The sequence below is a fragment of the Larimichthys crocea genome, chromosome XVII (assembly GCF_000972845.2).
Source record: "Larimichthys crocea isolate SSNF chromosome XVII, L_crocea_2.0, whole genome shotgun sequence".
Lineage (NCBI taxonomy): Eukaryota > Metazoa > Chordata > Actinopteri > Sciaenidae > Larimichthys > Larimichthys crocea.
In genome coordinates this window covers 2,366,033-2,393,119 of record NC_040027.1, presented here as the reverse complement: position 1 = coordinate 2,393,119, position 27,087 = coordinate 2,366,033, and the positions used below count along the sequence as shown (strand labels likewise).

The 27,087-nt window shown below is 41.3% G+C and overlaps 3 protein-coding genes and 1 long non-coding RNA gene across 19 annotated transcripts in view; 2 read left to right on the top strand and 2 right to left on the bottom strand.

Moving 5' to 3' along the window:
- Positions 1 to 16,843, bottom strand: part of kank4 (KN motif and ankyrin repeat domains 4) — a 71,055-nt gene extending 54,212 nt beyond the window's left edge. Inside the window, exon 1 of one of the 2 annotated variants that reach the window (XM_019265270.2) lies at positions 16,572 to 16,843. The gene's annotated coding sequence lies outside the window, so the exon portion shown is untranslated. Of the gene's footprint in view, positions 1 to 13,607; positions 13,929 to 16,571 lie in introns of those variants that run through there. The other variant, XM_010730939.3, reaches the window with a different exon arrangement.
- Positions 27 to 4,792, top strand: LOC113748008 (uncharacterized). Its single transcript, XR_003464050.1, has 3 exons — positions 27 to 243; positions 3,704 to 3,810; positions 4,691 to 4,792. It is a non-coding gene; the product is annotated as an uncharacterized LOC113748008 (long non-coding RNA).
- A 900-nt stretch (positions 16,844 to 17,743) lies between the features above and the next one.
- On the top strand, positions 17,744 to 24,666 carry usp1 (ubiquitin specific peptidase 1). 3 transcript variants are annotated; one of them, XM_010730938.3, is made up of 9 exons: positions 17,744 to 18,076; positions 18,567 to 18,800; positions 19,056 to 19,197; positions 20,430 to 20,531; positions 20,680 to 20,849; positions 21,010 to 21,707; positions 22,091 to 22,255; positions 22,369 to 22,570; positions 22,697 to 24,666. In XM_010730938.3, the coding sequence occupies exons 2-9, from the start codon at positions 18,631 to 18,633 to the stop codon at positions 23,430 to 23,432; spliced, it is 2,385 nt and encodes a 794-aa protein (XP_010729240.2). In that variant the 5' UTR covers positions 17,744 to 18,076; positions 18,567 to 18,630; the 3' UTR covers positions 23,433 to 24,666. The 3 variants fall into 3 exon arrangements, with proteins under 3 accessions (XP_010729240.2, XP_010729239.2, XP_027146221.1); XM_010730937.3 differs by having other exon boundaries at positions 17,745 to 18,076; positions 19,053 to 19,197; XM_027290420.1 differs by lacking the exon at positions 17,744 to 18,076 and adding an exon at positions 18,103 to 18,347 and having other exon boundaries at positions 19,053 to 19,197.
- Positions 24,667 to 25,344: 678 nt separating this feature from the next.
- Positions 25,345 to 27,087, bottom strand: part of dock7 (dedicator of cytokinesis 7) — a 42,657-nt gene continuing 40,914 nt past the window's right edge. For all 13 annotated transcript variants that reach the window (XM_027290034.1, XM_019265253.2, XM_019265255.2 and 10 more), the window contains one exon: positions 25,345 to 26,462. Coding sequence is in view for 12 of the 13 variants with exons in the window: in XM_019265253.2 (XP_019120798.1) it covers positions 26,420 to 26,462 (43 nt within the window). In the remaining variant the exon portion in view is untranslated. The remainder of the gene's footprint in view (positions 26,463 to 27,087) is intronic.

Genomic DNA, 27,087 nt, shown 5'->3' with positions numbered 1-27,087 from the left:
GGAACTTCATCAGTTGGAATATGTGAACTGCTTAATACACAGTACATTAGGAGAACTGTGTGTATACCCTACAGTCGTGTCTACGATGAAAACCCCACTCTGGCGTCTTTTATCTCTTCTCTCGCAGCCTAACTCTCACACAGCCGTGATGAATGGATGGGAAGAGGGAGGGAGTAGGAGAGAGAACAGAAAGAAGATTTGAAAGGAAGAGTGAGGGAAAAGAGAAGTCACTGAGGGATAGAGGTATGTAAAAAGGAAGACACATAGCTTACAAGCAGTCAGGATAAAAATAACCAAAGAGCCAGGAAGAGAGAGAGAAAATCTTTTTTTCTGCAGACCTCTCTCCATCCATTTTTGTGGTATGTGTGTGGTTTTAAAGCTCAGAGGGAGGATGAGGGAGAGGACCATGTCAATAAAGAAGAAACACAAACACACACATACTGTACGTGCACCTTATACAGAAGACACAACCTAACCATAAATCAACCGGCAGATAAAAGATAGTTGTGCAGGTTGTCTAGAAAGTCTGCATCTTTTTACAATAAATAAACAGACGGCCACCTATGACGATATACCAGATAAGTATGCAAAAAACAGCAAGACAGTCGGATAAAGAGACAGCAGGACTGGACCAAACAGACATAGTAAGCATTACCCATCTGTTTGATCCTGGAGACAAATTGGGTTTGTTACTCAAGCTAGTTATCTCTCTCCATATTAAACCACAGTAGGCACAGCCGTCCTATAACTGAAATGGTTTAGCACAAATCTGGGGCTCTGGGCTGTGGCCAAATTGCCGCATTGCATAGAAAGGTCTGAAGCGGCTTAGTCAGCTGCACACAACGCGTAGCAGTGGCATCGTGACACACAAAAAAAACCCCAAAGCGTCAGTGGGTCACTGTTGGTTAGTGTTTGTGCTGCGATGCAGACTGGCAGAGCATGTGCTGGCTTTAGCTATCTACTGGGAGACGGCATGACCACACAGCAGGAACAAAGAGTGATGTCAAGCCTGTTGGACAGCCACTTTATTGGTTTTTCTTTTCACAGATGCTGATTTTTCACTTTTCACCGTGTTCTGTTGGTGTCTTTGTGGGCTTTTTTTTTTTTTACCCATATACAGAGATGTATAGTAACGAAGTGGAACCACTTAAGTACTGTACTTAAGTACTCAAATGCAGTATCTGTACTTTTTTGGAGTATTATTTTTTTCCCCAACTTCCACTTTTACTGCACTACATATATTTGATGAATTTAATACTTTTACTCCGATACATTTTTCATGTGCTGAATCGTTACTCGTTACGGGCTCTCTCACCTGCTCCCCCGCCCCCTCGCTCTCGAATTCATTCAGACACATTCACAGACCATGGGAAATCACAGAACTTTACCATGAACATTGTAACACTGTAACATTAGAAGTTGTGCCTAATAAATATTTGAAATAATATAAACAACAGTACTTGTACTTGTACTTTTACTTGTACTTTTACTTTCAGTACTTGAGTAGCATTATTTTTTACATACTTCTACTTGCAATACTTAAGTACAAAACATTTTGAATACTTTAGTACTTTCACTTAAGTATGGTGTTTAATGAACACTTCAACTTCTACTCAAGTCAGTTTTTTGATATAGCACTTGTACTTCTACTCCACTCCTTTACTCCAGTACTTTATACATCTCTGCCCATATATGAATGTAAACCCTCAAATTAAAACTAAAGGTTGTCCTCACGGTAATTATCTAACTTCAAATGTACTGGAGTACAGAGCCAACGCAACAGAACTGTGTCACTATCCAAAACATTTGAAACAAGTCTACAGTCACGCTATAGCGCCTATCTGAGACTGCACAGCTGTGCTTTGTGAGCTAAATACTAATGTCAGCATGCTAACATAATCACAATAACTGCTAACATGCTGATGCACTCAACATAAAATACAGCTGACGGATGGGAATGTCATTAGTTTTACAGTATCAAGCAAACCAAAGTATGGGACACATTAAATTGTTGATGTGGTAGGAAAAGTTAGAAGATCAACAGTCATTACAAATGATCCTGAGGGAAACAAATAACTGAATTGCCATTAAAAACCACAAATGTGAACCCAATGGTGGGAAAGTCTAGGGCTCACCAAAGTCAGTACATCTAACCATGAATCTCAGTACAAAATGGTGTGCTTATTCATTTTACTTAAACCTTTTACTAAGTAAAAATTTGACCTGCTGTCAGCTTGAGAAAAATCTGTATAAGATTTTATAGCAATTCATATTTCAGTCTGGACCATGATGAGCTAAGCAACATTGCCATCCCTGGAGATTAGGCCTGTCTCCTGGGATGGCAATATTGCTATAATTTAAAACATGAATGTAAGAGTAAAATGGAATGAAATAAAACAAATGTAAAGGTATTGATTCAGAAACGTGCAAGCAACTAAATCCAGCCCAGCTAAGACAAGACACAAAGCCCCAAAATCATTAAAACTTTGCATTTGCATTGTCTTGAAATGCTGACATCTAAATTTCTGTTACAGTACACCTGACTTACCTACATTACTGTTCACTTATTGCACATTCCCTGGGACTGCAAACAAACGGCATTCAGAGTTAGATATTGATTTTATACTAAATCTGTTAAGAGCATGTCCTGCACTGCCTTTTTACTTTCTGTTGTATGCATCGGTATGCACTATGAAACTGCAAGCTGTCAGTATGTCTCTACCCTTGCCACGAAAAACCTGCAACATTTATTCTACTCGATGGTTAAAATAATTCACACTGACAGCTGACCAAGCAGACTAATTTGAACAGGAAAGCCTTCTCTGTCCATTGTAAATGTGCGGTACAACCAGAGATTGTAGCGGTGAGGAAACTAATTTGCTTGAGGCTTGGTCTGTGCCCAGACGAGAGTTTCATTATGACACTAATGTTGCTTAGGAAAAATTACTGCGGTGCTATGAAATATACTCCAAAGAGTGAGTATACTGGTGCTACCGAAACCATCATTTAGAGTGTCAAATCTATCAGGGATACAGATTTTGTTCTCTCACTCGCTTCCACTGCTGCCTCTTCTCATCTTCTCCCCCTTTTCAGCCTCAGTCTTTCTTTCTCCCACCTTCCCTTCCTCCATCTCTCTGCATGTGATTTGCAGGAGGCAAAAAGAGATGCCTCAGTGTTTCTGGAACCCACTGCTGACTGATAGGGATATCTGATTGGGACACAGACATACAGGCAGGAAGGGAAAACATGGCTGCTGGAATGCTTTGCTGACATCCCCCCTCTCCTTTTTTTACTTGTTCATTCCTTTTATTCCTTTAATGTGTCTACCAGGCCTCCCTATAACTGATATAAGAGAGGGTGAGCTGACAGAAGGTTTCTATCTCCCTCCTCCCATGATCTCTCCCTCCTTCAGTCCTACTCAATGGAAATGCAAACCCTGCTTTCATCTATCTTCTTCCTAATTCACTTCTCCCCCCCTCCCTCTTCATTAATTTCTTCAGATCACACGATCATCCCTCTGTATCTTCTTTCTGTCTTCGTCTCCCATTCCTCACATAATGCGTACAGTAAACAATCTGTGAGTCCTATGTATCTAGCAAAATGCTTTCTAGCAGCAGGATGAAAGGCATGCAGCACTGACTTGAAAATCAGCGGCTATCTGTTATCTGATTGGCTGACATGGAGTGCTGTCTGTGGATTTTAGTTACCAGGGAGAACAGGGGAACAGGGAGATAATGGCACCATGTCAGCAAGTTCTGGAGCTGCAGGGGCCAGACGACGATAGAGGTAGATAGGATGGGAAGTCACGCGGTATGTATATTTGTATTTTAGTCTTTATCATTTATTTATCATAACCACACTCAGCAAGCGTCACTTTGAGGCAAGTAAATTATGAACACATACACATATGCACACTTGATCTAATGAAATTTAAGTTTTATTCACGATTCACTAAAATTATTTGCCTTCTCGTTATGATACTGCTGTCCAAAGATAATAATTCTTATTACTTAGGAAATCAAAGAAAAATCAACATTGTGAAGAAAGTCCTGTGCTAAATGTGTTGTAGGAGCTACAGAGCCCATAAGAAGCCATGTTGTGCCACCGATAGAATAATAATATACACTGCAGAAATGAATATAAATTAGAATGGATCATCTCAAAGCAGTAAAAAACGATTTTTCTAAAAGCAGATTTGTGACAGTTTAGGAACTAGATTTCAACATGAAGAACAATTTCAAGCACCAGGCCTTGATTGACAGTCGGAAGAGGCCTCCTTGATATTACAATCCTGCTGATTGGAGTCATTCATGGTGGGTGTGCCAGTTCAAGTGCTGCAATCTACACTGATTGTGTCCCAGTGACACCTGCGCCTCCCCTCGCTCCCTCCCCTTATATCTGACTCATTTTGGAGTCTCTGTAGTTGAGTACCAAGTAGTCAGGGGCGGCCTCCTTCAAAAGACACACAGTGGGGACACTGAGGGCTGTAAAGGATGCATCCCAGGCCAGAATTCTCAAATTCACTTAGAAGGGGACAGCCTTGTCAAACCCTTTTGATGTAACTCTTGTGATGCACACTTCCAGTGGGAAGAATCCCCTGAATTAAGACACATTTAATGTGTAGATTGCTTTTCAGGTATTGCCAGTCTAATTTGCCTTTAATTTTAAGCGATTTCTCTTTCTTTCCCAGAATCTCACCTGATGCCTGCCAGCTATGTATGTTCTGCCTGCCAAGGCTGCTGTGTTTGTTTGTCTGATCCCGCCTGCCTGTCACCAAATAAAAGTGTTCCCCTCCATAAACTGCCTTTTTACCAACATTTGGGTTTCAGTAAAACCCAACTGTGTGAAAGCACCCAAAAATTAATTCATTTTGACATTTTTTAGACATTTATGCCACATAAATGTATTTAACACACTTTTTCATTGATGCACCTGGTATATGGACACATTTTAATGGTCTTATTTTTTGGCAAGTCTTTTCTTGTTAGACATATTTTTGTTGTTACACAGTATGAAATAAACTCTACCTGTCTGGCAAACTTGCATTTGTTAGCTCCAATATTGGTTTACTGAGCATTCAGCACTAGGAACACTATTGACCACAACTGTGGATGTGCATAACAATATAAAACACTGGCAAACACACACACACACACAGGCAAAAGTGTGCGTCTGGTCCCTGGTGAGAAATGAGTGTTTTAGCAGCTCCAACAAGAAGCTGTGAGAAACTGAAATGCGCAAACACACACACACTCACAGGTGGAGGAGCAGACAGGGTTCAGGGCTCATTAAATCCCAGTCAGGCAGCAGCTCCACTGAGGCCAAACACTCAGCAACTCACACATGCAAGGTTCTAGCTGAGACGAGCATGCACACAACACACCTCTGAAAGCTCATAACATAGTAGCTTACAAGCAGCTGTATGGGATTGTGTGCGCGTGCGTGGAACACTGGATATTTACCCACACCACAGCACACAGACAGACATATGCAGCGGTGAGGCATTCATCTGTTGATCTACATTCCTGAGCTTCATGCAAGCCATTAGTGCAGGCTATCACACCACAGTTAGTTTGAAAGATGGGAAGAACATCAAACAAGCGCGTCACTCGTGCGCACACGCACGCACACACACATAAGTATACTTTCTTACAGTGAAAAAATATTCTCCCTCCCATCTACTCATTTTCAGTCATCTTGTCTTTTTTTTCTCCCTTTTCATCTTTGTTTCATCTCTGCTTCTCTTCTGCTCTGCTTTACTTCCATCACCCGAAATGTGTGTGTTTTAACCCGCGGGAAAGCAAGAACTACCCTAGAAACAACAGAGGTGTTTGTGTGTGTGTGTGTGTGTGTGTGTGTGTGTGTGTTGTGAGTGAAAGAGAGATAAAGAGGATGGAGAAGAGAGAGCGTGCCATCAAGCTGATTTTTCTCTTTGGCTTGCAGATGGGAGACATAAAACTTTCATTAGAAAAAATGAGTTGTCGGATCGAGGAAGCATGTGTTGAGATTGTCCTGAGAATAAGGTTGGGGGGTTTCGGAGTAAGAGACAGACATGAAAACCATTATTTAGTACTCACTGGTGCACAGAGGACCATAAACAAGAATGAAACATTACTCAAATACAGTTTGAATGAAAACAACTTGCACATATGAAGAATAAATATAACAACATCTACAGCACCATCAGCTTACACGATCACAAATGGCTTTTAAATGAATACTATTTGAGCCTAAATATATTCTGTGAAAAAGGAAAAGAAATGCAATGAAAAATGAAAAATGTGAAATCCTCAGACACACACACACACACACACACACACACACACACACCAACAACCAGCACAAGTCTGATGGCACTGCAGCTCTGCTCCTGGATGATACTGGCTGTGCCTGCTTTGGGGTTGCTGGCAGAGACGATTCTGTGAGTTCTGTTTGTTTGTTTTTCATTTTAGAAGTCACACACCTGAAAAATGTGTCTTAACACATCTTTGACTTGCTCTACCAGCCTCTTAAAAGATGTCATTATCGATCCATGCAATTTGCCTTCAGCATTTAAAATGCTTACCACTGGTCACTTGCTGGTCAGTTATCTACCTAAAGTAGACACTGGAATACAACAGATATGGGTCCATGGAGTTGGCCACCTTTATATGTTAGGGCTGCAACTTTCAATTATTTTCATTATCAATGAATCTGCCAATTATTCTATCAATTAATTGATTAACTGTAAAACTTCAGAGAAAAAAGTGCCCATTATAATTTCCCAATAGTCTTAGATGATGTGTTTAAAAGTGTTCATCCATCCAACTCTCCAAACCCCAAAGATGTTCAGTTTATATATAATGATATCAAACAGAGAAAAGCAGCAAATTATTACACATTTTAGAAGCTAGAAGCATCAAATATTTGTCTTTTTGTTTGAAAATAACAATTTTCACTTCAGACTAATCTGTTAACAGACAAATCAGTTCTGTCCCCATATATCTCCTCCACTCTTTACTTTTGGTCTGCCTGTTAAAGGGTCTTAACTTTGACCAAATGTAGGAAATTCAGTCCATCTCTATTTTCAACACCAATCAAGATTTTGCAAGATTTTCAACCTCTGACTTGGTTTAATATAACAGTCAGATCCCTCAGACTTCCATCTATTGTCCAGCAGCCACAGTGACAAACACAGCTCTCTGTACGCTCACATAGTTGTGGTTTAACCACAATCCCTCCTTGTCACTTGTGCTGTCAGCAAGAACAGTAGGAGGCACTGCAAAGAGTACACCACACAGTATGTGTGTAGGTGTGTATGGGTTTTTGTGCATTTCAGTCAGTGAGCTCACATGGAACAGACGTTTAATGTGTGTGTGTGTATGGTGTTGATAATTGAGGTCCTGGCTCTTTTCTTGTCACCCCTCCGTACGCGTACATTAAGCAGTACAATAGAGGCTGACGAGTGACGATAATAAACCTCTTGGGAAATGTATAATCAGACCCTGCAGGTGGACGTTGAGGTCAAAGTGGGACCGGTAGAAACAGTGGAAGAAGCAGTGTTTGCAGACTAAGCAGTAAGGCAGCAAAAGAGTGAGAATAAATATACTTTATTGCAAACTGTGCACTGCAATAAAAGTATATTAGATATACAATAAGTTTCAGGGAGTGAATTATGCCATATTTAGGTTAAAAGTGGCGCTCAAGTATTCTGCTGGGAAGATAAAACTCCCACAACCTTCACAAGAAGAACATCACACTGTATCTACATTGAATATATTTATACACCCACAAGCATCTTCAATATTCAAATATACACTCACAAAGTCAAAGGTTATTTCAAGTTCAAAACACACAACAGCCTCCCACAAACATGCATCCACACACTCAATAAGTCTTTGACTTTGCGCAGGGAGTGGTCACTTTCAACAACACTCAGGCAGGAAGTTCCTGCCTCCTGCAGCCAGCCAATTACAGCACAGAATTTAACGATGAAGGTTCCATTGAGGAAGTCACATGTTGCCCTCTGCGCTCTCAGCTCCTCTCTGGACAGACTCTGTTTTTTCCTGCCTGTCAATGCCAGGAACCCATTAAAGAGCAGTGGTGAGGATACAACATGGGGAAACAATGTAAGGATGGACCCCGCCATTGTTCCTCAGCATCGCTCCTTGAGAAATGCCCGGTCGTAGTACTTCACTTTTTACTTTTCTGGCTGAGCTGCAGTGCCGGTCCTTGGTTTAAATTTTTACCAGAAAATCGTATTAATCATAGCTCTGATCAGAACTCCCATGACACTGGATCCTGACCCTTATCCTATAAGGGCCATAGAATGCAGATCACAAATACAGTCAGTTAAACATAAAAAGGTACATTAAAAAATACTGTAGATAATGCCTGGCTATGAGTATTTAGTTATGTTATCACCTCATGGTAAAGCAGTTTTGGGAATGTTTTGAAATTGTCTTTAAAGTCTTTCTTTTTGTTGCATTTCAGAAAAATCTGAGCTTTGAATTTGCTACCAATAGCAACAGTTTTATTGGTTTAAATTGCTCTACAGTATTTCCATTCTGTTAATATTTTAAACATTTCTTTTTACAAGGACAACAAGTAACAGCTTAATGATGCAATACCAATGTAATCACAGAGATGAGTAAGTCCTTGATGAAAAATGTTTGGCAGTGCTGTAAATTCTACTCAGTGAATAGTTAATGGCCTAAACATGCAAAACCACTGATAAGAAAGCAAATACAAGACTCGTGCCTCCCTCCCCGCAACCAGAAGCCAAAGAACAAGGGCAAATCTTACAGTTTGTATTGTTCCTCTGATCTCCATAGTTCTCCTCAGCGATGACCTGCAGCCCACCTCAGTGACCCTTGTTCAGCCAAATGCACCCACTCATGCATCCACCATGGAAACTCAAAACACACGTACTATTGTTGAGTTCAGTAACAATGCTAATCTACGCACATCATAACCTGCTGTTTTCCAAGGAATGGACTGATACATCTGATACATCACAAGAAGGCAGTATATGCTGCTAACCTTTGAGGTATTTAATGACGGTCTAGATACTCCTTTGCTAAAATTCAATTTAAGTTGGAAAAAAAAATCAGATCTCAGTGGGACACACAGGCATTGTTCTGACGAGGTGAAAGAAGAATCAGATAAAGATTTCACAGAGGAAATATTAAAAGTATGATCTGTCAATGCACAACAGAGAGAAGGATGTGCATCTCCTCCATCACTGACAAAAAAATAGGACAAACGCTGTTTTGAAGAATCCTTGGCTGATGGACTTTGGCTGATAATTTTAAAAATGCCTTTGTATTCTTCCTTATCAATGTCCAGTACATTAAATTAGACTCAATAAAAGCTCAATATGTGTGTCATTAGTTTCAATAAAACTATAGCCTGTGCCTGCACAAGATCCTAACCAGCACAAATCAGCTCACCTGCAGAAGTCAGCTTCTTTTGTCTTGCTCTTTTCCAGCCACTGAAACAACAGGAATGAACAGCGTATGTCTATGACACCACAAAGGAGCAGTTAACTCTCTAGAATGACAGGAAATCAATCATAACCTACACAGTAGTAGTTTAACACCATGGACAAGATATGCCCTTGAGTTGTGACGTGTCAGTTGTTTATTTGAATCACACGAATGACTCAAAATGGTTTGCCGACAAAACCAAACAGACAGTTCAAATGGGTTCAGGGTCTGTAAGACTACGCTGTGTTCAGATCTAAGCCAGCTGACATTCCTTTAAACACAAAATGTGCTTTCAGGGCAAAAGAAAGAAATCTGCCTACCATGGCAATGACTTCAATGCTGGCTGGCTACTATCCAAAAAATGTGCTGGATCAACCTCAGACACAACAAACTCATGAACTGTAAGGGGCCAAAGTGCTGATGTCTACAAACTTTTCATTTTTGGAAGAGGTAAAAAAAAAGTTTTCAACATTTTCTCCAGATGCACACGTCTCTTCATCTCCAATCTTCCTTTGCTATGGACCAAATATTTGAAATAAAGTAAATTAACACTGAATTGAAGTAAATGTAATATGAATGAATTCCACAGTGTTGGATAATCCACTGAATCAGATTACTTAAGTAAATTTTCCCTGTCACTATTCAACCCCAAGAAACCACCCAAGGTCCCCTGAGCCACTTTATCTGAACTTCTGCAAAGTCCCACTCTTTTTTTAAAGTCGTGCAGTATGTGGGAAGCTGTGGTTTGCAGAGCAGATGTTATGTGGGTACAAAATACACTCACACATACACACACACACACACAGACACCTCTTGCCCAGTGTGAACTCACCCTTCTGCTAACACTGAAAGGAAGGAATACCTCTAGCTTTAGGATACCAACATGGTGAGGGAGAGAGCTGTGAAAGCATGGCACATCTGAAGAACAGTGTGTCAACAGAGAATAAAATTAGTAGTGCCATTCCTCGGCACTGTGTGTGTTCTCAGCGTGGGGTTTTTGACTGACAGAAAGAAAGAGTTTAGGGAGTCCCTCTCTCTCCCAAGGCCCTAAAGCTCCTCAGCTCAGGCTCTGCCACTTGTTCAATGAAAGAACATCGATCTGTGGAGATGAAACAATACAAAATCCAGCCCAGTGTCGCCCTACATGGCCCAATCTCAAGCACACATGCAAGGAAGTGATTTTAAAAGCTCTCACACACCCTCGCAGATCCATTCCTTTTCTAGCTTTGTTTTGTCCTTCGTGTGGATTATTTGGTTCGGTAAGGAACCAAACACCTTTATACCCTTAAGCAATCAACTTAGCGCACATTTTTGTGCACAAACACACTCACGCTGTGTGGGCCAACAAAAGCATTTACAGGTTCAGAGGAGCCTTAGGAGGAGTCAGTGGATGTGAAAGTCTGGAGAATATGAACCACATGGGAGCACCGGGCGTTCGGCCAGTCGAGACAGTGCACAGACTGGCATCGGCTGACACACACACACACACAAAACCATGCACGTTACTGACCATCTGAGCTTAGTGAGAAAATAACCTGCAACACACGGTGCTCTACACACAGCAGACACACACATTACTACGATGGTTGTGTGAAGGAATCGTGTCGTGTGCCATGTGGTTTGTGCTGTGTTGTTTCTTAGCCAACAGCTATCTTTAGAATAACAAATTAGAATAATTACCATCGTGGCTGCCGCACAAACTTAGTGTGTGTATGTTTAGTTGTCCAGAGTGAAGCAAGTGTTCTCCTTTGTTCTGCATAACATCAGCCATCCCAAGAGGCTCACTGGAGTGGCTACAGATTCTGGGTGGGCCCATTGTGTGTGTGATTGTGTGCTTCAATACACTTTCCATCAGATTAAACTGCTAAGCCTTTCATATACAGTCCTACCTAAGGCTTGGTCCCTGATGGTCTGGTTTCCACTGCAGGACTAAAGTGGGCTACTTTACTATTTATGACTTTTAGTTCACCTCAGAGAAACCTGTCCATTTTTGCTTTTCCTTATGTTGGTTCAACAGAGATGCATGCTTATGTTTAGCAGGTATAATGTTTACTATAGTCACTAGCATAACATGTTAGTTAGTGTACTAACATTTGCTTTCATTCAACATTAGTACTAAACACTAATGACGCTGATGGGAATGTCACTAGTTTTGCAGTTTTTCTATTTGTTCATACGGCAAATACAAATCTTGACCTGATGATGGCGCTATAGGAAAAGTCAGAGGATCACTAAACAATTGATCCCGATAGGGACACGAATGCAAGTAACAAAGTTCATGGAAATCTAGCCTATAGTTATTGAGATATTTCTCGCAATAACACAAAAGTCAACCTGCTGGAAATAGTTAGGGGATCACCAAAGTATGGATTCATCAGGATTCATCCTCTGAGGACCATGAAGGACTCCATTAAATTGTGAGGATGGTACCTGGAAATAATTTCAATGTTGTCAATTAAATGTAAACCTTGTGACTCTATCTTTTTAATATTATTATATATCTAATTAGCTTTGAATAAACTAAACAGTTTAAAAAACATATAAAGAAATACAGATCAAGCATCAATGTTCCCGTTCTATTCAGCCATCGTGGAGTCCATCATCTATCTATCTATCTATCTATCTATCTATCTATCTATCTATCTATCTATCTATCTATCTATCTATCTATCTATCTATCTTTAGAAAACCTTCTCAGTTCTCTCTGGATAACTTAAAAGATTCATGGGTGTTGAGCTAAAAAAAAAGGCCTTTTTCTTGTTTTCATTCCCTGAAAGGTTGACATTTCACAGATACATGGCCCTATCAGACAGTGTCTATTTGCAAATCACACATCATGACGTTGTTACAATGAATGTTTCTAGCAGCCACCAGCATGTGAGCTGGTATGACTCACCTCTCTGCACCTCCAACGAAATCACATGGACACACATACAAACATAAACACACACACACACAGCGGGGTAATGTACACTAACGTGGGTCAGTCATACCTCGAAGGACAGTTTGTGTGTGTGCCCTTTAACCCGAGCATAGATAAAGAGATCTTAACGTCACTGAATGCAGCATCAAACACACACGCACACAATGTGACACCCTGTAAACATGCCTCATGTAACAACATCGCTTTGCCTTTTTAATGCTGTGTAGCTGCGGTTAGCCAACCAACCATGGCCAATGCTCTGTGGCAGGCGAGCAGAGCCTGCAGTGACCAAGACTAACTGTGAATACATGAAAACCAGAAAAGAGCAGAGAGAGTGAGAGAGACAGGGAGCTTTTGCATTAGAGAAAGAGAGAGGTAGAAAAGGAGGGATAGCGAACGAAGCAAAGATGCAGAGCGAAGGCATGCAGATCGCCAAGAAGCAGCCATGCAAAAGTTGCATATTTGATCACTCTAAACAACAACCATCACTTGCGGTTTCTTTTCTGTTCCATCCACTGGTTAGGGTACTTTCTACAGTATGTGTGTATTGTAACTGTATGCATATGTGCATGTGTCAAGCTCCAGCTGAAAGACATTAGTCAGGCCAGGAGGGAATTTTACTGAAACCTGGCTCAGCTAAGAAAATGCTTCAGAGAAGGGATCAACTGGTATAGAGATGTAAAAGACAAACAGGCAGAAAGAGGGAGAGGAATAAGTGCACAAATATGTACGTGCATTCCTCGCTTCCAGCATCTGATTACCACAGAGATGCTCAGATCTCAAAGCTCAGGGAGAAAAAAAAACCTCAACCACATCATGAAGAGAGAGAAAGTAAAGATGCAAAAAACAAAAAACAATCACACCATGGCTGGAATTCTATATAAAGGCTGGTTTGAAAATGTTCCAAGACTGCCATTAAAATGAACTGCACTGGGATAAAGAGGAAAAAGGAAAATTGAAAAAACAGAGCACCGGATAGTATTAAATAAATTGTAAAAATAATACAAATAGAAAAAAGATACAGCAAAAAGAATGAATGGATATGATAAATCAATAACGGACAGAGGATAATTTAAGAAAATAGTGCAGGAGAGGAGAGAAACAAAGCACGAGAAATGAACTAAATAAACAGTTGAGAAAGGAAGAAATAGAGCAAAACAGTCAAATAAAGAGAGAGAGGAAGAAAAAAGTGCACACCACATCTAATATTCCCTTACCTCTGCAGCTGCGTGTGATATCCTTTGGGACAAAACACGTAGTGGGGAGAAAACTTCAGCTTCAACAGCACTGCTTACAGATCCTCACTTTCTAGCTCTTTCCAAGGTAACCTGTCTTTCAGCCCAAACACACACGCGCTTCAGTCCACTATGACAGCGCTCTGTCTACCTGCGTGAGCTTGTGTAAATGTATCCTGGATGGTGATGAATAGTGGTGAGTGAAAGCAGAATACTACGCTAGAGGGCAGACAGACTGACTGAAACAGGAGAGCAGCTAGAGTAGAGAGCAGACTGAGTAGGATGGAAGAGTTACAGCTTCCTAACATCAGAGCGGCTCGGCTGGATACACCCACCTCCTCAGCGTGCATCAAATGGGAGTTGCTCAGATGCTTTAAACTATGCAGAAAGATGGAGAGAGAGAGAAACTATGTGTAGCCTGATATCTGATCTCATCTGATCTGATATATGCATGCCAAGTTATGCACACATGCATGCAATCATAAAGGATCTCATTAACCCCCCTTCGCGCTCTCTCTCTCTGTCTGACACACACACACACACACACACACACACAAAACCACTGAACAGAGCCTGTGTGAGATGTCTGCCGTGAAATGATTTTTAAAAAAGAATCACGACTGTTCCATTTTCTTCTTTTTTCTTGTGAACTGAATATGTTCACCTCTTGAGGCCCCTAGAAGTCCTTCAAATCAATCTGATCCCATTTGCATGACGAGCCCATAACCTGTGAGGCATTGCCTCGTTTTTATTCTACTTAATTAGCCGTTAGACGGAACACTTTTCAACAATTTTGATAATCAATGAACCATTTAAAGTTATTTATTGAGCAAAAATAGCTCTCAGCTTTGCTGCATGTTTCTGTTTAAATTCCTTCTAAATTAGATACTGTTCGGTTTTGGGCTCTGGGAGATTAAATGATTACAGGGAAACTCCAACATTTTGTGAAGTGTGTGTGTATTTGCTTTCTTGAGCTAGATGAGAGGACTGATATCATATCTGTATGGAACTACAGTTGGGAGAGGGCTAGCTTAGCTTAGCACAAAGACTGGAAACAAGGGGAAACTGCTAGCCTGGCTCTGTCCAAATGTAACAAAATCTGTAACACAGCATTGCTAAGGCTCATTAATTAACCTGTTATATCTTGTTTGTAAAGCAGAGACTGGTCCCAATGAATAATTAGTCTGGCACAGGGTATGACAGTGGTATCAATCTTCTCACACTATAAGCATAGTTTCCAAAATGTTGAACTTTTCCTTGAATCTATAATCAAATCAAAAATAATTGATAATGAACACAGCTATTTGTGTGAGAGTGACTGATGCAATCTATGTTTGCCTGCAAAAATAGGCATCAAAGACAGGTAAAGAAACCTGCATATATGCCTGTCCAGAGGGGTTTGTGGTTAAGAGTAAACTGAAGTAGACTTCAAGACATGCCTCTCATTCTTGGAGTGCACCATTGCCTGTCGCTCAACATGCTTTCATTTTCCCTCCAGTGTTGCCCTTTCCCGTGAGAGGAGGTGGGTGGAGGCTGGAGATGGGGTGTTTCATGTCACAGGCCAGGGCTTCGAGTTGCCACAACTCCAACCTCTGCTGCTCCGGCTGTGAGAGCTCTGTGCCTCCTGGGACAAAGCCTGCCTTGATAAAGCCCAATTTCATTGCTCAGTGCATGGAAAATGGTCCTCATTACTACCACAGGTTAGGGGGTTAAATTCTTGTGGGGTTGCCCAATATGTGGTGATATCTCTGAAATGTTTGCATTCACAATAGAGGCAGTTTGTCCTCAATTCAGTGACGGTAGATGTTTTCCCTCTTGTTTATCGTTTAATTAGTTGTCTCATGTCTTCTGAAAATGGCAAAAAAAAAGAAGTAATTTCACTCCTCCAGTGACCTTCTACAGTGTCTAACAATCCTGTTGCATCCAGTGTGTATTCTAATAGCCAATCAAAAACAAGGCCTTGTGTTGATTTCACTGTGTAGTACAGAGCTTATGACTAGGGTGGCAGGATCTATTTATCTTGCTCGGAGTAAAGGCAAAAAAAAACAAAACCCTCTCCTACAGAAAATGACGTTATCAGGAGGTGATGATTGAAGTGAAAGACAGTAATCCCTCTTTTTAATGCATCTCCTGGTTAGGCTTTATACGTGAGATGAGAGAGCATAACACCTGCCCACCAGCCTGCCCTGTTAAATCTGAATAAATCACCTGCTGGTTGTTAGATCTATAATGAAATCTATTCCACGAGGCAATTATTAAACATCATATGCGGAGATGAAAGATAATTTCAACGCAATTTAAATGAGGCATGAGATTCTGGCACAGAGACTTACTGTTAAAGCCAACCCAGAACTGGAGATTGCAAAGATAGCTGAGGCTGGTGATGTTGACTGCTTTCTGGAACTCCATCACTACCACAACTGGGAGAGGTTACAACCCCCTACAGGAAGTACCGTACCACCAAAGTACTCCCATCCATTATTGTATCAGCATCCCTGCCGCAAAATGACTTGATCACCATGGCAGAAAATAAATATAGAGTGGATTCAGGAAGCTGAGGCACAGTAGCTCATGTCCATCGATACATCTCTGCTGCTGACCAAGCAGCCACTCTGCAGCAGCAGCAGCAGCAGCAGCAGCAGCAGCGTCCTGCATACATCCCGTCTTATTGACAAATGCCTTTACTTGTTGTGTGCAAGGGAGAAACGACACACCTGTCATTTCTTATCATTGCGCTGCATTCAGGTGCTGCGACCCTGTCCGTACGGTGAAAACGCACGCCAGCAGCAACAACACTCTGCAGCCCTGTTAAAATCAACACGCTACAACTGATGCAAATACGTCGAAACAGGGATTAAATAGGCTACTCTCGCGATAAGGCTTTTCAAGAAGACTTCGGTTCATCTGTTCAAGCAGAAACCTGAAAAATCATAAATAGTATCTTACCGTTAAATCCGTGGACGGATAGCCTCTGCTGACTGTCAGATGAGGAGATGCTCCAGTGGAAGTGAGAGTGATGCTGGACGGTCCAACGTCCTTTCCCGTGGACGATGTCGCCCCCTGCCGGTAACAGGTGGTCACTGCCCGTAACTACCGTGAATAACTATTAACAGTGACGTTTTCATCCGTGGATTTAAGTGCAGGAACGGTCTCTGTAAAGTATGTTGAGGATAAAATCTGAAACGATAATCGTTAATATGAAATATCTAAAAAACCCTTTTTCAGGTTGTGTTTTGCAAGAAGGGACAGTTGTCAAGTCAGATTGAATGTTATACTTCCGTTTACCGTATTCAAAATAAAAGCAGAAAAGTTCATGTTGAGTACTCTAAGACCATGATGTGTGGTTCAAAAAAGCTCTTGTCATTACAGTGTAGTTTATCTGTGCATTTAAATGGATTGAATTGTCAAACATTTAAAAAAATAATGAAAAAAAAAAGAAAAGTGTATGTGTCCCTTGTTTACTGACAAATCAATTAATCAATCTATTTATTTTCTTAAGATTGTAATTAAGATTTTTAGTCACTTACTTTTGTTAGTCACTTACTTTTGTAATATTATTTATATTATTGTCACTACTCTTGCAATAATATTATTATTTGTATCATAGTCACTTTCTTTGCAATATTTCTTACACTATGGTCACTTTACATTACAATACTCTTTATATATACCATGCCACTTTAATCCTCAGTACTTGTCTGTTTTGAAGGTTGATTGTTTTTCGTATTTATTGTGTAGTTTATAGATATTTCTGTCTGTTTATTGCTGCTGTGACAAGTAAATTTCCCTGTGGTGGGATGAATAAAGTATATCTAATCTAATCTAATTTAAGTACAGTACTTTTACTCCTAAAGCCTGTTTTTCAATAGTTGTATGACTACATTAACTTGAGTTAAACTACAAAAGTACTAATTGACTTCCTTTTTTTTTAAAGCTTAGTTTCTCTTTATTAAAATATTTAGATATTTACACGCATGATTCACTTTCAACTAATTGTTTACTTTTACTTTGAAGGAAGGATTTATACGGCCACTGTCGGTGTTATTCGCTCTACCTTGACGCACTGTTACAAAGGACTACAAAAATGGCTCCTGAAATTGTCCAAAGGGGCCTAAATTAAATAGAGGACTTTATGTAAGCCTGACATGTAGTGTTTGAAGCCTCTCTGTTTATATGATTTTACGGAAGTCTTCACGTACATACAGGTTTTGCGTACACGTATGAAATCCGTTTGATGTCAGGGGTGACCGTTAACCGGAGATATGTTAGCGGAAGTTTGGATGTCGTGTTTTGCGCTTCACCGGCGGTGCAGCAGGCAGCGGGTCTTCAAGCAGGAAAAAGCGCCAACTTCTCCTGCACCGTGTGAATCGTCAAACACGCAGTAAATGACTCCTGGGCTGGATATTCAGTGAGATTTAAAACCAAACTTCAATCTGGAATGACTCGCTCGGGTAAGAGCAACAGCGGCCGTTGGGATTTAGAGAGTTAGTTTTCTTCTAAGTGAACTGTTAGAAACGGCGTGTCGCCTGTTTTCTCCTCCCACTCCTCCGCCGCACCGTTTTGACCCAGTTTAGTCGATGTTGTCTGCAAACTACTCAGCAGCGCCGGTTTGTTTTGCGCTGTTTGTTACGCCGCTGACGCTTGTTTACGCTGAAAACCAGCGTCGCTGCGGTTAACGGCTCTTTTTTCAAACGCTGAAGGCGGCAATGGAAACACGCAGCAGTAAGTTAGCGTTAGCCGGCTAACATGTTATATAATGCGTCGTTCAGTCGGTAACTGTGTTGTATTTAGTAAACCCGAGCTGTCTGCATTTACTTATTTCGACTACTTTGGCTGTAGTCACATAACTACGCAGTATTACTTTAGTGCGTAGATACTTCAGTTCTCGTTGAACTCTCATGGCGCCTACTAAAATCAAACTGTGCTTCCGTTTCTTTCCAGCAGGGGGCGCTGTTGTATCTCACTAGATCAAAGTCGCCCTCGGGGTAAGTTAACGGAGAGAAAGATGCCGGGCCTGCAGGGTGAGAGTGTTGTGGCAGCGCATGGGAGCCCCGTCAAGAGGAGTAAACTGTCTCTGAAGTTCCTCCAGAAGAAAGAAACCAAGCGGGCTCTGGATTTCTCTGAACCGCAGACAGATGAACCCAAAACGGCTGAAGCAGTGGAGCCTGAGGCAAGGTGGGTGTGTGCAGTAGGTGTGTGACTTTATCCGGTGTCATGCAGAGTTCAGCGGGCATGATCTGTGTAAGCATTCAGTCTCACACAATATCTGCTAGTATCACTATTGTGCTGACATAAACAAGGCCACATGACTCTATATTTGATTTAACATGCATTCTTCTTTTCTTTTGTAAAAATATAAAACATTCTTATTCTCATCATCATGAAAACTGTTTTATTTTGAAACTCTGTCCCCCCCTCCCTGTGCAGCAGCTGTGATCAGATGGTCCCTGGTCCTTCTCAGTGTCCAGCCTCACCCGGCCTGCTCCTGCCGTGTGACAAGAGGGAGAACTTGGTGCCCTTTGTGGGCCTCAACAACCTGGGCAACACCTGCTATCTGAACAGTGTCTTACAGGTGGGGTCATCAGAGCGGATGTGCATCTTTAAACGACAGAGAGGTGTATAGAAAGTATATATACATGATTAAATAAGGTGATCGTGTCCATAGTTTGCGTCCATTTCTGCAGTTCCTTTATCAAAACACGAGCATTATAAATAGTTTACGCTGACACACTGTGTCGTGATTTCATAACATGGAAAGCTCTGACACAGGCCTCGTCTTGCAGGAAGAATTCTGAACAAGTCAACAGGAAATCATGTCTGAAGACAACATGTGACAACACTGGCGTGTATGTCACGTTGTGCAAAACCGTGTCTTCTGTAGCTGATCAAACCTGTAGATAAGTGGCTGCAGCGTTCTGCTGCCTCCTGATTGTGACGTAGCGTGTGCACAGATCACTGGCTTATCTGTATTCAGTGTTTACACGTAAGGAGACAGACGGGCGCTGGGGCTTTAATCGCACACTCAGGCACTTGTACGATCTCGTCTGCAACACCTGTTCAAATAGAGCGTGTAGCGGTGGGGTCACATTTCATCTCGTGTACGGGACTCTTCCTGCAGGCCGCTGGGAAAACAATAAGGCCATCTCTTATGCAGTATGCAAGCAGGAAACTTCTCAGTGTTGCATTACTTTACTTTGTGTGTTATTATTGTGTGCTACGTTGACATTCAGGGTCTCTGCAGTCTTGAAGAGGTTTTAAAAGGATTGAATTCAGTTTTCCCCAAGACACCAAAGAAGATGTTCAAGTCTTCACTTACATACTTCAAACAATTGTTATAGTCTGCCACAGGCAGTGATGTTACTCTCCAAATGTGTTTGTATGTGATTTAAGCAGATATTGGTTTTCCTGCTTTTTCAGACCACTGATCATCTATAAAATTCATTTATGGAGTAGTTGTAATTAGTTACAATTAAAGTGAATTAATCCATCCATTAGTTGTATTGTTAATTTATTGTTATGTACTGCTGAGAGGTTCTGACCTAAATGTCAATAAATTCAAACCTTACTGGTTTTCATTCATATCTTTCATACGCCGTGTGGCATGACTGAAACAGATTTAATTTTGTGAAAAATGTTGATGAGATTTGTGTTAAACTTGTTTGTGGGTCTTCTATGAGACCACGAGCAGTGACGTCCTGCCCAGGAAGTTTAATTTAGGAATCCTGTTTTAATTTTTTGTCCAGCTGGAAAGAAAGTTGTGAAGAAGTCCGTGATGACTAACACGATGTCTGATTGCTCCTGCAGGTGCTGTACTACTGCCCGGGGCTCAGAGAAGGCATAAAGAAACTGTACGAGCTGTCTAAAAGAAAAGACAAATCAAAGGAAGAAACGGATCAAAGCGAAGAGGTTGGTGCAACACAAATTACATTTGATTTTACCTTTAGTGTCACGTAATCAGCAAGTGTTCCTGTTATTGTGTCCAGACCGTCTAAGCTGAATTGATATGACACAACAATTCAAAAACCTTATTTTATTTCTGCCTTCACATTCTCAGCAGTCAGAAGCTGTAGCTGAGGATTTGCCGGTTCAAATCGAGCTCCTCGGGAGCTTCAGCAGTCTGATAACGTCCGTGGAGCAGCTGCAGTCCGGCTTCCTGCTGAACCCCGACAGCTTCAGCGAAGGAGAGCTCGCCACACCGCCTCGTAAAATACTCCACACACTCAGGTAATGATGTGGTTATGTTGAATTATAGATGCTGTCCAAACCATATATTCCAAATAATAAAGTAGCTTATTCCTACCCAAACTGACAAGTGATGTGGGACAGAAGTGCACATTATTTTCCCTTGAGTGAACTAAATGCTGCTCCTCCTCATGTGTTGCAGGCAGCTGAACCCCATGTACGAAGGTTATCTTCAGCATGATGCTCAGGAGGTGCTGCAGTGCATCCTGGGATATATCCAGGAGGCTTGTGATACCATCAGGAAGGAGCAGGAGATGGAGAAGAAGGACGATGACGTGACTGAGGTCAAAACTGAGAATGGTGTCCATCTGAGCTCCAACAGCTCTGGGGCAGAAAACTCCCCCACAGGAGAGGACGGCCAAGTCGGCGGCAAGAGGAAGAGTGACACTGAAGTGGGAAATGCCAAAAAGAAGCCAAAGTCTGTGAAGTCTAAGAAATCTGATCCAGAAGAGGGAATAATAAATAAACCCGTCTCTCGCTCCAAAAGGAGGTCCTCCGGCGACATCACAATACACAGCACCCAAGATCAGACAAGAGATGGGGACGCAGAGGAGGAAGAAGGGAGTGACGGTGAGGGGAAAGGTGAGAAGGCATCGAAGGAGGCAGAGGGGAAAAGGAAGAAGAAGAGTAAGCTGAGCTGGCTGAGGCCTTCTGGGAAACAACCAAGCATTTTCTCCAAGTTCCGCAGCGTGGGGAAGATCACCTGCACGACGGTGAAGAACCAGAACAAAGCAGAGCAGGAGAACGGACTGACTGACGAGCACAGGCAGAACGAGAAGAGCAGCGAGGAGAGACCCCCACAACACACGGCTGAAGACAAGAAGGCAACCAAACCTCAAGGTATGAGATTGTTGCTAGGACACGGACAGTACGAGATAATGAGTGATCTGTTTAGCCAAGTACAGGAAATGAGTGGTTAATGTTGGTAACTCATGGAGAAACCATACTGAGCAGACGTTTTCACAGCCTCTAGATTAAAGCCACATTATTATAATTATCAATTAGCCCTCAAGGAGCCTTTTAACTTCAATCGATTTTAGTGTTTATCTCTTAATGGGAAATTTAGTCTTTAAAAAAGAAGCTTTCAAACTATTGGAATACAATTAAAGAGAAGACAGGAACGAGATTCGTGGTTGCGTGGTTTAACCACTGCCCTGGGAAATCAGACAGCATCAGTACTTCATGTGACAGATCACTCAGCCATGTCTCTGTGTTCCTGCTAGATTCAGAGGGTCTGGATCTGATGGAGCGCCTGTTCCAGGGTCAGCTGGTTCTGAGGACTCGCTGTCTGGAGTGTGAGAGCTTCACAGAGAGGAGGGAAGACTTCCAGGACATCAGCGTCCCCGTGCTCGACGACCAACCCAGCAGCCCAGACGACCTCTCTGAGGGTGAGGCCTTGCTCTGTCATCATGGACACTTATACCCTCCCTCTTTCTTTCAGACCACAATGCAAATGAAAAAACGACATTTATTAAATAACTGCTTTCCTCTCTCTTCCCAGTCTCTCCTGATCCTAAACCAGAGCTGAAGACTCTGAAATGGGCCATCGGACAGTTTGCTTCAGTGGAGCGCATCGTCGGGGAGGATAAATACTTCTGTGAGACCTGTCATCATTACACAGAGGCCGAGAGAAGCCTGCTGTTTGACAAGACTCCTGAAGTGATCACCATCCACCTGAAGCGCTTCTCTGCCAACAGTTTAGAGTGAGTGGATGGATCGTCAACACATTTTCAGTTCAGTCCTATAGAGACGTACTGTATTTGTGAGTTTACTTGATGTAAAATCATGATCGTCATACGTATGAACTCCTCCGTTTCCTTTCCTCCTAGGTTGGACCCGTATGCAGGTCTGTCTAAGGTCAACACTCCCCTGCAGACCCCTCTGACCTTGTCTCTGGAGGAGTGGTGTACCCGGCCCTCGTCTGCAAAGGGTCAACACTATCAGCTGTTCGCCGTGGTCATGCACAGCGGCGTCACCATCAGCAGCGGCCACTACACCGCCTACGTCCGCATGTCTGAGCTGAAAGACGTGAAGCTCTGGCTGCGGGACGGAAAAGAAATGAAGGAGGAGGAAGAGGAGAAGGAAAGTAAAGAGGGAACGAGGGTGAAAGACGAAGTGCTGGACTTTGATGACGGGGAAGTGTCGTTCAGCTTGAATACAAGAAGAGGAGCAAGTCTGGCTAGCAGCAAGACAGGAAGTAAGAAGCTGTCAGAGGGCGGGGTTGGACTCTTGGGTGGCCAGAGGAGTTTGTCCAGTTATGACCTCGGGAACAGCAGCAAACACGCAGAGAAAGCAGCCGGCAGCGGAGCAACAGAGGGATCCAAACGGAGGAAAACCATCAGCCTGAGCCAAAACACTGAAGCAGGACTTAAAAAGGAGCCTGGAGCAGGAGAGGAGGCTTTGAACAGCCTCCTTGAATACGAGGGCAAATGGATGCTGTTCGACGACTCTGAGGTGCGTTTGTTTGAGGAGGAGGACTTCCTGCGAGCCTGCTCTCCCGAGACCTGCTCCTCATCAACGCCTTACCTGCTGTTCTACAGAAGAATGCCTGAACCAGGAGACTAACGCGAACACCAGGACCACTGTCGGATATTTGGCAGCTGAGCACTCAGGCAGAGGACACTACAAACGGTGCTGAAAATACTGTGGCTGCCATGTTGGCACCTGAACTGAGGACAGACTGCAACAGTCCGGTCCCGCTTTGGGACCAAAGCTTCTCATGGACTTGTATGCCGGGACAGACACATGTGCCAGGGAAGACTTTTTTTTTTTTTTGGATGAGATTCTCACTCTGTAAACTTTAAACTGTTTGGTGTCTGTATTATTTCTTGGACACTGGCGTTGATGATTTTTGTCAGTCTATAACATGTCCCCCTTTGTTTTATTTTTTATGTTTCCTTTTTACAAATTGGAAAAGCACTTTTGAACTAAAATTTGAAAATGCAAAATGTTTGAGGAATGTTTTTCTAACCGATTTTCCTTTTCTATAATCCATCACAGGTCAGTGCTGTGCATATCTGGAATACATTCCTTAACTAAAAGCCAAAATAAGTCCTTACAAAGCAATGCAGCATGTCCTTAGTGATGCTGCAGATTTTTATTTCTGCAATATTTTCAGTAGTTTTGTAGACAAGCCTTTGCCTAACTCCCATATCAGCGTCTCAAAGTTTTACACTGATTCCCTGTTTTTATGTTTTTACATACATTTTAAAAAATATATATAAATCCGAAGCCTCAAATCGATGCAAACTATGCAAGAAAAATCTAGTGTTGGACAGACTTTAACATTTACAATATTGGGATATTTTTACATACAACACACTAAAATGTGAAGTAGCTGTCCATATTTAGTTGGTTGTGTTTCTACTCAAACGGTTCATGCTGCTGACTCCCACTCAGCTCAGACATCAGAAGCTTCAAGGTGCCAATTCAGAGTGAAGATGTGTGAATATTTTAAATGTATGTCGTCAGTAAGCTATCAGGTTTTTATAAAGATACATTTAGCAAAATTATATTTTAAAAAAAAAACTGCCTCATTCATCTTTCATATCTAATTTAGTTTGTAACAATTTGCAAATCCGGATCTGCTGTTTCAAAGTGTTCCTCAACACAAGATCAGGATTTCGCTCTCATACCTTCATAACTTGTCCCTGTGAACGCTCAGATAATGACTATCCTACTGATCAAGCCTATCCTACTGTGTTGTGCATGTTCAGTGTTTGTTGTAAATATATCATAGCTTCACAACTGAAAGATATGGTCATATGGTGTAGTTCAGTGAAGGTGGCATTGTTCATCTCAGGTCCAGGCATGGGTTCAAGGATTGAATCAGTTATGTAGCTGTGCTTTTGAGTAATACTTTTTATGGGCCATATTCAATTTCAACATAAATCATATTCACTTGGAAAATGCTTCCAAAGCAAGTTTTGGGATTTAACTAAGTGCTTACAGATCTGAATGAATAAAATGTGTCAGCCCTAATAAGTGTCGCCTTTGTAATTGTATCAATGTTAGCAGGTTCATATCATAAGTAAAGTTTTTTCCTTCACATGTCCACACTGCCGATGCTTTCATTGCTGCCAGGCATTATGGCAACACTCTTAAATGTGGCTTGAAATGGTAAAAATGCATATGTGATATCAAAGTTCATAAAACGCTGAGTGAAAACCTGGTTCCTGCGTTGAGGTTTGATAGCCCACTTGTGTACCGGCATCATTTTAAGCGCTTTACTCTGCGGTCAGCTCTTTCTGGTCTGTGAGGAGCTGAAGATGTAATCTACACTCTTCAAAGCCACCAAACCACACTCCTTTTAGAAAAACTCTACATTTACTCAAGAATTTTCACATCTAACTGTGAACTAAGGATTTATATCCACCAAACCAGAGTAGGTGAAGACTAAAACGTTAACAAGGCATAGACCATTTCACAGTATCCATTGTGATATGAAATAGTAAACAAGTGCTTCCAAGGACACTAATTACGGTTCAGTTCCATTTATTGCAGCAGAGACTTTCCAGTGAGCCAACAAGCACCACAGCATGGAACAGAACCTTCATGTGTAGACACAAAATAAAACTTTCTTATGAAACCCCTGAAGGGACATGGAGGGAAAACGGTTGGTAAAAAATGTCTCTTCCAGGCTTTGGTACAATTCAAACCAATATCAGGATTTACAAAAACTTAAACGACTTGATTTTGAAAGCAATTCCTAATATTTTTTTAGATGCTTACAAAACATGAAGCAATGAATAAATTACCAGCGTACACCAACTGAACATTAAAATATTTATTTAGTAAAATATTTAAAATAAACAAAACAAAACTACATAAAATTATACAAGGATGTTTGAAGTACCTAACTTTAAAACATTCTTTCAACTAAAAATGATAATAAAGCATCATGATAAATAATGGTACCATTTTTTGCATGTTTTCTTCCCCCCGTTTTGAATTACATAAACTTTCAAGTTGTAAAATGCATTGCTACACCGTAATAAAAAAAGTGCACACATGAAATTGAATACAGATTTTTTTGACACATAGTACATAATTAAATAGACACCTTGACTTTTAAAATCGTACCTTTTCTGCGGAACAAAATGGTTTTGGCACTAGAAGTAACTAATAAAGGGATCTCAGAGCATTTTTCATTTTCAGTGGCTTGTTTGTTTACATCCAGCAAATTCAAAAGTGAAGGCTAACTACATTAGCTTTTTTGAAATGGTTGCATAGGGACAAATATAAAGACTCGTTCCCGTTTGTGACAAATTGCCAGCAAAGAAAAATTCTAAATGCCAAGGTATCTCTTTAATCGTTAAGATCCACTTGTTCGTCCCTCTGATTGTGTAAGTTTGTCTGTAAACAACTTAAGACACTGGAATGACGGACCAAGCTGCAACATGTTTAGCCTTTCTTTTAGCACACCCTCCCAAACACTGACCGACTTTGAGGACACCTCCTATTTACACTCAAGAATAAATTAATATTGCAATTTCTGTTATGTGTGTGCGAGTGTGTACGTGTATGTGTGTGTGCCTGTATTTTCTTCATCTTCAAATATCAAGCTTGCGAAGACTCATTCTGCTGAAGGAATCTCTGTAAAACAGAAAACATGGACATTTGGATTTACAAAAGGAAAGATCAACAAGAAAATAATCTGCGCGTTAACCAGACGCCGATGATTTTGAAATGATGTAGCTTATCTTTTATTTCCATTCTTTAAAAACAAATCTGTCTTATGAGAAGAACAAGACTGGAAGGCTACTGCTACTTTGAACTGTGCGCATATCTTTTGTTTGGAGCATTGGTTGTGCACATCTTCATAAATTAACGTTTTCGCAACATGCAGTATGCACATGAACGGTAGGAAAAAGTGGAATGGTGATGTGACAGTAAATGTGACATATTCACAAAATATGAATGTTGCTTTTTTTTTATTGTTTATATCATGCAAATCCTGAAGTTCTGTCTGAGTTCTCTGTTGTGCCCTCTAGTGGAATCCTCCAGCAACCCACAAAGTATTCGGGCGACTCCGTCAGTGTCCAAGCCAAAAATATTCAGCAGCTACTTCCAGGAGTGGTACATGAAATGCCATGTGAGATTGTAAACACGACTTACACTTCTTACAAATCTTATTCAGGCTGTTTGACTTCTTAAAGTTTGTGGTCGTGCTGTTATCAATTCATAATATAAAATTATCTGATTTGTTTTTGTTTTTCCT

What these genes read in the sequence shown, in the direction of transcription:
- usp1 (XM_010730937.3), top strand. Translation starts at nt 18,631, where the DNA reads ATGCCGGGCCTGCAGGGTGAGAGTGTTGTGGCAGCGCATGGGAGCCCC. An exon ending in GCAGTGGAGCCTGAGGCAAG is followed by an intron (nt 18,801 to 19,052) that starts GTGGGTGTGTGC and finishes CTCCCTGTGCAG; the next exon opens with CAGCTGTGATCAGATGGTCC. An exon ending in AAACGGATCAAAGCGAAGAG is followed by an intron (nt 20,532 to 20,679) that starts GTTGGTGCAACA and finishes TCACATTCTCAG; the next exon opens with CAGTCAGAAGCTGTAGCTGA.